The sequence below is a fragment of the Gossypium hirsutum genome, chromosome A12 (assembly GCF_007990345.1).
Source record: "Gossypium hirsutum isolate 1008001.06 chromosome A12, Gossypium_hirsutum_v2.1, whole genome shotgun sequence".
NCBI lineage: Eukaryota > Viridiplantae > Streptophyta > Magnoliopsida > Malvales > Malvaceae > Gossypium > Gossypium hirsutum.
Window position 1 is genome coordinate 57084099 of NC_053435.1, and position 12888 is coordinate 57096986.

The following is a 12888-nucleotide window of genomic DNA, read 5'->3' on the forward strand; positions in this document are numbered from 1 at the left end:
CTTATATGAATTTACTCAAATCATAATATATGATACTATAAAATAAAATTTTAAATAATTAATATTAAATATATTTTAATTTAAATATATGATTTAATAAAATTTAAAATAATTATAACTAATAAATTATATTTTATGAATTTGTATAATTTAAAATAATAATTATTACATATAATTTAATAATAATATAAAATTTCATAAAATTCTTGATAATAAATTTTCTTATATGAATTTATACAATTTAAAATAATTAATATTAAATATAATTTAATAGTGATATATAATTTCATGAAATTGTTAATAATAAAATGTTCTTATATGAATTTACTAAAATCAATATATAACTTGAACATAATTAACTTATATTAAGAAAAGGTTAGATGAAAATGAAATTGTACATTATAATCCATATGTTATATAGTTTTACAACATCAAAAAGTTTGAACATTGATATTTAATGGTAAGAAAGAAATCTTCTAACCCATTCCAATCGGGCAACTGAAGGTAAACTAAAGAAAACGATCATTTGAGTTGGATGGTCGGGAATTTTACTCAATGCATCATACCGCTGATCGTCGGTTAAACCTTCAATTGACCATAAGACTGAATATAAGTTTGAAGCTCTCTCTTCCATATTTTGATGTTCTTCTGACCACTGCTGAACTACCACCTCGGAGGCAATACTCCTACTGATTTGCTTCATAATGCTCTTTAAAAAAAATGTTACCTATTAGTAAAAACATATAACCTATTTTAAATTCAAAAAAGAACAATAATTATGCAGCAATAACCATAACCATAATTCAACAAGCTTTAATGAGCATTACAAAAATACAAACAACAGAAGCTGCTACAGAAGCTGCTAAAGAAATTAACCATAACCATATTCATTTGGGAAACACCAGAAGCTGCTACAGCAATACAGCCATGGAATCAGGGAAAACATACAAACAAAACCATGAATACCAATAGAAAACTAACCTGTAATGAGCAAATGGGGGACGAATGCGATGTGGAAGTGTTGGAACAAAGAACCTGTAATGCAAAAAGTGCTCGGATCAACCTTTTTTTTTTTGGAAAAATATTTATGCTATAGCTAAATATAGTATATCAAAGCACAACACAACCATACACCAATCATCATCCATGAGCCCTATCAAACCTCTCACTATTCCCTCAAAAACATAAACACGTAAGATGTCACAGTTGGATGATCGGAAACATGCTTCTAATAGTAACTTTCATATTTTATTGTAGCAGTATAATTTAAAAGCAAAGCAGCAATTAAGAACGCAAAAAGAGGGAACTATGAAACTATTAAATCCAATTGCCAAGCTTTCAAAGGATTCATGACTTTTCTTTGTTCTGTATGATACCAGGCGACAAACCGTTAAACCCAATTCCAAGTTCAATAACCTACACTGAACTGCCTCTTCATTTCCCTCATTATCTGAAATTAGTTCTCACCTCAATAATTCTTCCTAATAAAAGACCCCCAACCAGCAAGTGTCCTCTTTTCATTACAATATGAGAAGCTTAAACCCTTTGCATTTTGTTTTTCAAGAATGCTGGAAGCAGTCATGGCACAACCATAAAACCAACCATATTAAGTAAATTCAGTGCCTAACATCATACATGTAGTAAGTTGCACTCAGTTAATACATAACAAACCACTGGCCTCTAATTCCCCCATATTCATCCCCATTAGCAAACAACACAATGCAGTCATATGTATCATCAGAAAATCATAGGCATGAACTCAATTTCTTAATTTTATGAAGCAAAGAATGCAAAGGCAAAAACCGTTCCAACAAAGAGCTTTTTGGACAAATGAAGAAACTTGAGATCATAAATAACAAAAATGGAATAAAAAAACCAAGCCCCCATACTGTACAGAAAAAGAAAAGCAAAATCTGCAAACAGTTTCCTGTTTATTCTTGATCAAACTTCCATAAAGGGAGAAGTATTAGGAAAAGAGATAGTAAGTACTTTCCATGTCCGTACATTAAAATAACTCCAAAATCTTCACTTTCAAACAAAAAAGATCTTATCATCCAATGAATGACCGTAAGCAATTACCAATGGCAGCAATTCAAAAACAAAATGGAGAGGTGAGAGATGATGGGATTCTCACCTATAAGGTTTTACAGATGATGTTTTGTTTCCTTGAATCCAGGCTTTAAGCAGATATTCATAGAAGCTGCAATAAACTGATTTATTTTATGCAAAACATTGAATAAAAAATTTGATGAAATATGAAGCCAGAAAAAAAAAAGGACGAGGAAGTTTCAAATGGGAAGACCTATCACCCATAGCACCAAAGGTTATAGTTCCGTAAGCAGTGCCATCGTTAGGATTAACATAGATGGGAACCAAACCATCAGCAGGAAAAGTTTTATTAAGCGCAACAATAGCTTTCTCCACCTTATACATCAAAGCACAAGCAAGTTAATCAACCACCTCAGCAACCAATACACACTTAAAAGTTAAAATATCCTTTTTCCTGTTAAAGGCCAGCACTTAAGACCTTTCAGCTATCTTTAGTTAATATAATTTAACCCAACTTCTAAGAAATAAGATTAGCAATTGGCTTGATGCGGACATAACCTATGAACTAAGCAATCCTAGCATGAAAATTATAAAAACATGAGGTAACATAAGCATGAATAAACATGAGAAGCATTTACCTTCTCCTGATACTTGGGATCTCCTGTTCTTTGTGAAAGAGCAATAAACTCCAGTTGCTCTGTCCCTGAATCTGCAAGAATACTATCACCCTAGGGAATAAAGGGTGAAAAAAATCAAACTCAATGAATAATGTATATGTAAAAAATAAATATCAAGTACCAGCCCCCAAGTCACATAGTAGTGCTTACTGCTTAGAAGGTAATTTTTCTACTGATGGAATGACATAAACTACCATATAAAGGATAATGAAAGGCCTAACAATGATTTGTCAAATACAGACACAGAATAATCTCTAGTGTGCCTGATTGTATTTGTTGGATAACCAAATAACAGTTTTCAAGTCAATGCAGTTGAGCATCAATCTCAAGTATAGGAATCAGATAAATAAATGCTTCTACATAAGTCCACTCTAACCAAAATATGATCCATCATGTCTTCAAAATGTTGTTGAAGACAAAGAACAAGGACCCAGCCACATTGCTTATTCATAGAACTTAAAATAACTTTTTACTGCTATAGCATCAAAGATACTAAAGACTAACAGCAGCAATGCAAAAAACATACCCCAGTCCAGCCAGGGTTATGTGCATTTCCACGAGCCAAGTTGATAATGTTATACGGGATCCCAGAAGGAGTATCCCATGCAGGTAGCAATCTATCTGCAATATCTCTAGCCTTTTCAAGGAAAATATTGTCGCCTGAAAGATCATATGTGCTCAGAAGTCCACCTACAACTCTAAATATTCAATTAGAATAGACAAGACAAATTAGTACAATATGAGTGTCAATTAAAAGGTAAAAAAAAAACTATTCAGAAGGGGGAAAAGGATCATGACTCATAAAATTTTCCTGATAAAACAATTAATACATATATAAACCTGTTAAATGCAACCTTATGGTTGTCTCAAAAACACTGGCATCATAGGTTTTATTAAAATCCAATGTGTTTGCAACCCACCTGCAAATATCAGCACAACTTACCTATCAGTATTAATTTAATCATAAGCCTTCCAGGAAAACAGTATACATATTGTGTGTGCTTAGAAAATGATGACAAGATAGAAGAAATTGGTGGAGCAACCAAATGCTTCCTTGCTCCACAAAGCACCACTGATCACAAGACAGAATTGTTCAAATGGCCAGGATACAACATCCTAGCTATCGTCAACAGTAGAGCATGTGCCACAATCAAATGCTTGACAAACATATAAGAAAAAAAGGAGACAGTAGGTTGAGGAAAGGAAGAGAGAGAGAAATGAAGAAACATAATTGCATCACATGATAAAAATTTGCCCCTATCTATTATTAATAATCTCAAATTGTTCATGATAAGAGAAATAAGATGATCAAAGAGTTTCTTACGCAAATTAAAAGGTCATCTAGTAAATGAAACTTACGTAAAGCTTTAACAAGGAAGCGATGACGACAGAATAATCAACGGAAGCAGTGGGAAATGGGAGGAGAAACTGATTAGGACGGAAGAGGAGAGGGTCGGGTAGGGAGGGAGGGTAAAACAGAGAGATGGGGAGGGAGGCCGGACGTAATAGCTAATACAGCGATTTGGGAAGGGATTGGAAAACACGGGAATTTAGGGATTAGGGGCGTATTGTAATATGCGCGTAATACCTATTACAGCGAACCAAACGCCGGAATAGGGGCGTAATGTAATACGCGCGTAATCGAGGCGTAATGGATTGGGTAATACGGCGAACCAAACACAGTGTAAGGTTTTTTGGGTATATAGGTTAGGGATAAAATTGAGGATAGCAAAATTACGTTGTTTTGTCTAAAATAAAATAACCTTTTGTCGTGTCTTTTTCCTAACGTCGCTAAAGCCCGACCTATTGCCGCGTTTTACCAAAAACGTCACTAAAAAGTCAATAAAACGGCACCGTTTTGATTAGAACAAAATAATTTTTTGCGGCGTTTATTACTTACCTTTTGCGGTGTTTATGAAAAAACGCCGCTAATGCCTTTAAAATTTAAAATTATTTAATATATAAATTAACAAACAATCAGTCATATACTCAAAATATTTTAAAATTATTTTAAATAATAGTATTTTAATTTTTTTCATTTAAATAAATAATATTTTAAAATTTAACTAATATTTAAAAGAATTAGATAAAATTTGAAATCTTTAAAATATGAAATTATTTAATATATAACTTAAAAAACAATCAGTCATATACCCCCCAAAAAATTTAAAATTATTTTAAATAATAGCATTTCAAATTTTTAACGTATATTTTTTACACTAATTAATCTAAACCCTTAACCCTTAACCCTTAACCTCTATCCCCTAAACCATAAAACATAACACTTAACCCCTTAATCCCTAAACTCTTAACCCGTATCCCTTAACTACTAATCACTAACCCCTAAACCTTAAACCCCAACCCTTAAACCGTAAACCATAAACCATAATCCCTAAACTCATAATCCATAAACCTTAAAATAGCAACTCCTAAACCTTAAACCCTAAACCATATACCCTAAACCATAAACAGAAAACGATAATGATAATTAATTCAATATTTTAAAATTAATATTATCTCTTTTACGATTATATAAGAATTTATTTAATATATAAATTGACAAACAATCAGTTATATACCCAAAAAACTTTAAAATTATTTTAAAAAATAGTATTTTAATTTTTTCATTTTTAAGATATATTTTTCTATATTTTTACTTTCAAAATTTTTCTACGTGTCATTATTTTTTCTGAAGAATTTAAATATTCAATTAAAAATAAATTGTATTTTAATTAATATAAATAAACCATTTAAATAATAAATAGACAGATAAAATGGTTTTTGCGGCGTTTTTGACAAAGTGCCACTAAAGCTCGATTTATAGCGACGTTTTTCAGAAAGCGCCATTAATGCTCGATCTATAGTGGAATTTTTCAAAAAGCGCCGCTAATGACACTAAAGCTCAACATAAAACGACAGCGTTGTGCTTAATTTTTTTGTGACGTTTTTTAAAAAGCGACGGTAATGGTCGACCTACAGCGGCTTTTTTAAAAAAGCGCCGCTAATGCTCAATCTATAGCGGCGTTTTTCAGAAAGCACCGCTAATGCTCGATCTATAGAAAAACGCCGCTAATGCTCAATCTATAGTGGCATTTTTTGTCCAAGCGCCGCTAAAAACTTCGCTAAAAACCTGTTTTGATGTAGTGATACCATGCCACCAATAAAACTGGCTCAAATCATTATACGTTTTCGTGCTTCCCAGGTGTACTGATAAACAACTACTATGTGCTTCGTTCAAAATCATCTGAATCAACTCTGAATTTCTAGGAATACAAATTCGATCTCTGAATCTTAAACAATTATTAGAATCAACTTGGAACTCTTAATCAGAAATTGACTCACACTGAACCTGTTTTACTTGCAGTTCATTGTTAAACTTTTGAGCCTCACAAATATGCTGTATAAACAAAGGTCTCGCTTTCAGCTTGACTACTAACGAACCATCGTCAAACAAAGCCAAATGTGTATTCAAAGTGCGCAAAGCAAACAAGGACTTTAGGCTCAAAGCATCAGCAACTACGTTCGCTTTCCCCGGATGATAGTCAATTACTAAGTCATAGTATTTTAACAATACTAACCATCTCCGCTATTGCAAATTCAAATCTCTTTGAGTCATCAGATATTTTAAGATTTTGCAATCGGTATAAATATGACATTTCTCACCAAACAAATAGTGACGCCAAATTTTCAACACGAACACAATCGCAGCTAATTCTAGATCGTGCGTTGGATAGTTCTTTTCATGCAGCTTCAATTTTCTCGAGGCATAAGCTACAACTTTTCCTTCCTGAATGAAAACACAACCCAGGCCATTTAATGATGCATCACTGAAAATTACGAACTCTTTACCCGATTCAGGCTGAACTAACACTGGTGCCTCTGTCAATAAAGCTTTCAATTGATCGAAACTTTTCTAGCATTTATCTGACCACTCGAACTTAACATCTTTTTGAAGCAATCTTGTCATCGGAGTTGCAATCATCGAAAAGCCTTCTACAAACTGTCTGTAATATCCTACTAGTCCTAGAAAACTGCGGACCCCAGAAACATTTCTCAGATGCTTCCAATCTATAATGGCAGATATCTTACTTGGATCTACTCGGATACCATTGATAAGTCATAATTTATACATATTTTTATCCAATGCTTAGCATATTTTTGGATGAATTATCATCAGATTTGTGGAATTCGATGCTCCTAACCCTTTAATTTCATGTTTTATACTTAGGTGAGAATAGGAGAGTAAAAAGAGCGAGAAACGGGCAAAAAACGGAGAAAATGGGTTGACATGGGAAATCAATATGGCCTGGACTTCCTCACACAGGTAGTTCACATGCCCGTGTCTATTTAATAGATTGCAACACGGCCTAAGCCACCTCACACGAGTGTGTCACACAAGCGTGTCCCTGTCGAGCCCAAGTCTAGTCCTATTCAGAAAAGGCTACTCTTGAGGGTTTTGAAGCATTCTAAAGCCTATATAAACACCCCAAGAGGTACTTAGAGAGGGCACAGGGAGTAAGAGGCAAGGAATTACTCGAAGAAAGCCAATTGATCCATCTCAGAAGCCGGATTCTTCTTTAAGACTGAAGATTTCCCTTCTATTTCCTTAAGGATTTTGGGTTTCTTTATGTTTTGTTATCATTGTTCTTCTGAGATGTTTTCTTTTACACATATGAACTAAATCCCCTAAATACCTAAAGGGAATAAAACCTAATACGGATCTTGTTATTATTTTCTGAATTATATGATAAATATTTGACTTGTTCTTAATTATGAGTACTTAATTCTTGCTTTAATATTCCAGGATATTGATTCTAGTATTGATGTGCTTATTCAAAGAAGCAAAAGTCCCTGTCTAAGAGTAGATCTAGCATAATTAAGCGGAGTTGACTGCACTCCTAGACATAGGGCGACATAATTTTGCCGGATTAGGATGAAACCTAATAAGGAAATCCATAGATCGAGTAATGCAACACTAGGGTTTTAAATAGAAAGAGATTTCAATTAATCAACCTAGAGTTAGACGTTGTTAGTCTCGAGAGAGATAATAATATAACTTAGGGATTTCTACATATCAAGTCAAGTGAATAAACCGTCTGATTTAGAGTCAAATAACAAGTGAAGTCTAGGTGGATTTTCCCTTGGGTATTGTCCAAATCAATCAGTTTTTCCCAAAAGTATTTTCCCAATTTTCCTCCTATGCATTCTTAGTTTAGTTAATTAATTTAGATAAAAAAACCTTTATTTTTAGGCTAGATAATAAAAAGAGAGTTAATACTAGTACTTTTAGTTCTTGTGGGTTCGACATTCCGGTCTTGCTATAAACTATACTACTGTTTGATAGGTGCGCTTGCCTTCATCGTGATAATAGTTAGTTTTCAAGTACGATCATTCATAAATTTAAAACTTATCGTGATTTGTTCACATCAAGTTTTTGGCGCCGTTGCCGGGGAACTAAGATATTAGGAACACTTAATTTTTATTACTTTAGCCATTTATTTTATTGCAATCTAAATTTTATTTTGATTTTTGTTACTAAATTTTCTTTTTCCTTTTGGCAGGTTTTTATAGTTTATGAATAGAAGAAACCCGTCGGGACCATTACTTTTTGATAGTGAGATCGATCGCACAGCTCACAGAAACCGAAGAGAAATAAGGCGAAGCCTAAGATACACAGAAGAAGAGCAAGAGGAAGATATTTCCACCAAAACTGAGGAGATGACTGAAAATCAGGAAAACCCACTACCTCCTCCAATTGTTGCTGATCCAATAAATTAGAATCCTGCTCCGTGTACTATGTATGATTATGCTAAACCTACTTTAACAGGAGCCGAATCGAGTATAGTTAAACTTGCTATTGCTGCAAATAATTTTGAAGTGAAACCTAACACCATTCAAATGATACAACAGTTTGTTTTGTTTGATGGTTTGCAGGATGAGGATCCAAATACTCATTTGTCAAATTTTCTGGAGTTTTGCGACACATTTAAGATCAATGGCATTTCTGATGATGCTATTCGCCTTTGGTTATCTCCCTTTTCATTGAGGAATAAGGCTAAACAGTGGTTGAACTCGTTACCACTAGGGTCAATCACTACTTGGGAACAAATGACCAAAAAAGTTTTACTTAAATATTTTCCGCCTTTTAAAATGGCTAAGTTGAGGAATGATATCTCTTCTTTTGTGCAGATGGATCTAGAAATACTCTATGATGCATGGGAGAGATACAAGGATCTATTGAGAAGGTGCCCTCACCATGGTTTACCTCTATGGCTACAAGTTCAGACATTTTACAACGGTGTGAACCCCTCAACAAGGCAACTTATCGACGCAGCCACCGGTGGAACTTTGAATAACAAAACAGCTGAAGAGGCTTATGAATTTTTTAAAGAGATGTCACTGAATAACTATCAGTGGCAAGTCATTAGAACAAAGCCGACAAAAGCAGTCGGTGTTTTCAACCTCGATGCGGTTACTATGCTGTCTAACTAGGTAGAACTTTTAAATAAAAAGATTGATAGTTTGTGTGGTTCTACTGAGGTACATCCCGTGATGAGGTACGATTCAAATGGAGGAGTACACACAGAATATCAATCCTTCAACCCTAGTATCGAGGAGGAACAAGTTAAATATATGGGTAACAATAATTCCAGACCTCAAAATAACCCATATAGTAACACTTATAATGCAGGTTAGAGGAACCATCCCAATTTCTCGCGAGGTGGTCAAGAAAATCAAAGGCCACAACATCCCCAGGCTTTCAACAACCACCTTACTAGCAGGAAAAGAAACCGAACCTTGAGTGATTCCTACTATTTTTAGTGATTTTTCAAATCCACACCACTGCTGCTGTCAGCATCTGTTTTTAAGGTAAACTTTACCTATGTCATGGTTTTCCATGAATCAACTAGAGGTTGTCATACATAGCACCAAAATGATCATGATTAACCATTCCAATGGCTAATCATTACAAAACATTTCCATACCTCTCAACGAACAACATACAAAACGATTATAATGTTATGATCAAAGTATATTTAAGCCATTTTCGCATGGCTATCCAAATTTATACAAAACCCAAGGGTACATGACCAACAACAAAAAGGGTAGTCCTATACATGCCATTACAAAGTTCAACCAAAAGTGTACCAAAAGGGGCTTTGATAGTGTGGGCGACTTCGACTTCAATAATCCCGAGTCCGATAGCTAACGAACCAAAATCTATAAAACAGAGATTCAAAGAAGTGGAGTAAGCATTTAATGCTTAGTAAGTTTTGAGCCATAAAATTAGACACAACTAAAATGTAGCATTCATATGGCTAAACGGATAATTTCATATGCACAAATTCTCAATATCATACTTACTTCACATTACCAACCCTTATATTCACACACAAAAGATCAACTTAGCCAAAGGCCGGAAGTTCATTAATCGACTGAGCGAATACTACTTAAAAGGAATCAATTAATCCAATGCATGTACAAAACATACCTCATTGTTGGGATTTTACGAGCGTATTAATTGAAATTATTATAGCAATATCGCTCTTTCCCAACCCAAGTATCTTCGGGATTTAGCCGGATATAATCACTCGCACAAGGCCTGCGGGTCTTAGCCCGGATATGGTCACTAGCATAAATGCCTTCGGGACTTAGCCCGGATATAGATGCTAGCACAAATGCCTTCGGGTTTTGGCCCGGCTATAGTAACTCGTACAAATGCCTTCGGATCTTAGTCCGGATATAGTCACTTAGCACAAAAGCCTTCGGGACTTAGCCCGGATATCATTCGAATAACCATGCACATATATCAATAAATCATGACACATCCATATTTCATTTTCATTACCAAAGCTCAAACACAAGACACTTATCACACTTACAAATTTCGGCTTAATAGCCACATACAAAGAGCATGATTTTGATTTGCTTGTGACATAATCTAATCGAATCATAATCTAGGTTTCATTACTCGAAAACTTACCTCGGAGGTGGACGAACAATTTCGGCGGCTATTCGATCACTTTTTCCTTTCCCTTATCCAACTGTGGTCCTCTAAGCTCTTGAGCTAATCCAAACAAATTTAACTTATTAAAGTCTCATTATGCTTGCTTATGGCCGAATATGACAAGGAGTTTGATAGGTCATATGGCCACCTTTAGCTCAAATACAAAATGGTCATAGGCATTTTTAATCACATTGAGCAATTTAGTACAATTGATCAAACATTTCCTCATGTGCACCTTTATGACCAAATACACACATCATTAACCTAATATCAATTAACTAAGCACTTAACAAATTCTCCTTGAGCCGATTGTCTAAGTCAAGATAGGATCATCATTATGCTTACCTATAGCCGAATGTACAACATCAATCTATGCATTCATTCGTGTGGCCGAACATGCATGTCTATGTTGAGGCCGATTGCATACTTAATACATTCTACAAGTATGGTCACTTGTATTGACCAAATACCATTTTGGTTCAAGTTCAAAACTTGGCTAATACACATATATGCACTATTAAAACATCCTCTCCATTCCATCAATTCAACACATGCATTACTCATTAATATACAAAATTATATTCGGCCTTAGCACACCTCTTGCTGGCCGAATTTTTTTCTCCATCTAGCAACATTTTATGTACTATGCCGAACCAAAAAGATCAAACACCTAGCTTAATCATTTCCAAAACACTTAACCGGCCTTTGACCAAGACTTTAAACAAAGTCTATGTTCGGCTATCACACATATGGGCATTATTAGTTCAAAGTTTTAACAAGATTAATTTCTTTGATCTTAACCTAAATGACAACCCCCATTGTTCATCTAGATTTAGCATGAAACAAACACCAACCAAGAAAACAACACCCATGGCCGAGTATCATCTTCATCACATAGCAAGATTTAAACCATGGGCTAGGTAGAACTCAAACTAACATAAAAAATATGCATGAATCTCATGGAACAACATCAAACTTACCTTAACCTAGCTACAAGCATGGCCGAATCTCTTCAACATTTCCTCCTTTCTTTCCTTTTGAATTTCGGTCAAGAAGAATGAAAAAGGATGGACATTTTTTTCTTTGTTTTCATCATTTTCCTTTTTCCATTTCTTTATTACTAGCTTTTTATTTTATTGTTTCCTACATACCACATTAGCACACCATGCTTAAAATATGCTATGCCCCATAGCATGGCCGGCCACTAGCTCAAATATTGGGCAATTTGACATGCAAACCCACCATTTCTATAACATGCATTAATAGGCCACTTTACATTTGCCTAGCACATTTCTAAATTTTCTCACATAAGTCCTATTTACTAAAATTCACCTACAATTAAACAAAATTCAAATATAAAATTTTCACACATGCATATATACATATAATAAGCATCAAATATGACAGCTAATTATTTTTATGACTCGATTTTGTGGCCCTGAAACCACTTCCCGACTAGGGTCACATTAGGGCTGTCACAACTCTCCCCCACTTAAGAAATTTTCGTCCCCGAAAATCTTACCGGTAAATAGGTTTGGGTATCGTTCTTTCATAGAGTTCTCGGTCTCCCAAGTAGCTTCTTCCATTCCGTGTTTGAGCCATAACACTTTTACTAAAGGAACCCTTTTGTTTCGTAACTCTTTCACTTCACGAGCCAGGATACGAATTGGTTCTTCTTCATAACTCATATCAGGTTGAATTTCAACCTCTAATGGATTAATTATGTGCGATGGATCGGATCTATAACGTCGAAGCATCGAAACATGAAAGACGTCGTGAATCTTTTCAAGTTCAGGGGGCAAAATCAATCTATACGCAACTGGACCAACTCGTTCGGAGATTTCATACGGCCCAATGAATCTCGGACTCAATTTGCCCTTACGGCCAAATCTGAGTATCTTTTTCCAAGGTGAAACTTTAAGAAACACTTTGTCTCCCACCTGATACTCAATGCCTTTTCGTTTCAAATCCGCCTACGACTTCTGGCGATCTGTGGCTGCCTTCAGACTTTCACGGATTACTTTTACTTTCTGTTCAGCATCTTTAATCAAATCAACTCCCGAAAATTTTACTTTCACCGAGCACGGTCCAAAACAATGGTGTACGTCATTTACGACCGTACAAAGCCTGGTAAGGTGCCATCTTAATACTTGA

The 12888-nt window shown here is 34.7% G+C and overlaps 1 protein-coding gene and 1 non-coding gene across 2 annotated transcripts; both read right to left on the minus strand.

Annotated features, from left to right (window-relative positions):
* Positions 1-499: 499 nt before the first annotated feature.
* Positions 500-3895, minus strand: LOC107920138 (mannosyl-oligosaccharide 1,2-alpha-mannosidase MNS1). The gene is made up of 8 exons (XM_041084149.1): positions 3807-3895; positions 3581-3646; positions 3253-3424; positions 2688-2777; positions 2303-2424; positions 2135-2200; positions 982-1035; positions 500-709 (listed from the first exon to the last, which is right to left on the minus strand). Exons 1-8 carry the CDS (start codon positions 3893-3895, stop codon positions 700-702), a joined length of 669 nt encoding a protein of 222 aa, XP_040940083.1. The 3' UTR covers positions 500-699.
* A 4987-nt stretch (positions 3896-8882) lies between these two features.
* On the minus strand, positions 8883-8989 carry LOC121211926 (small nucleolar RNA R71). Its single transcript, XR_005907142.1, has one exon. It is a non-coding gene; the product is annotated as a small nucleolar RNA R71 (small nucleolar RNA).
* Between the last annotated feature and the right edge of the window lie 3899 nt (positions 8990-12888).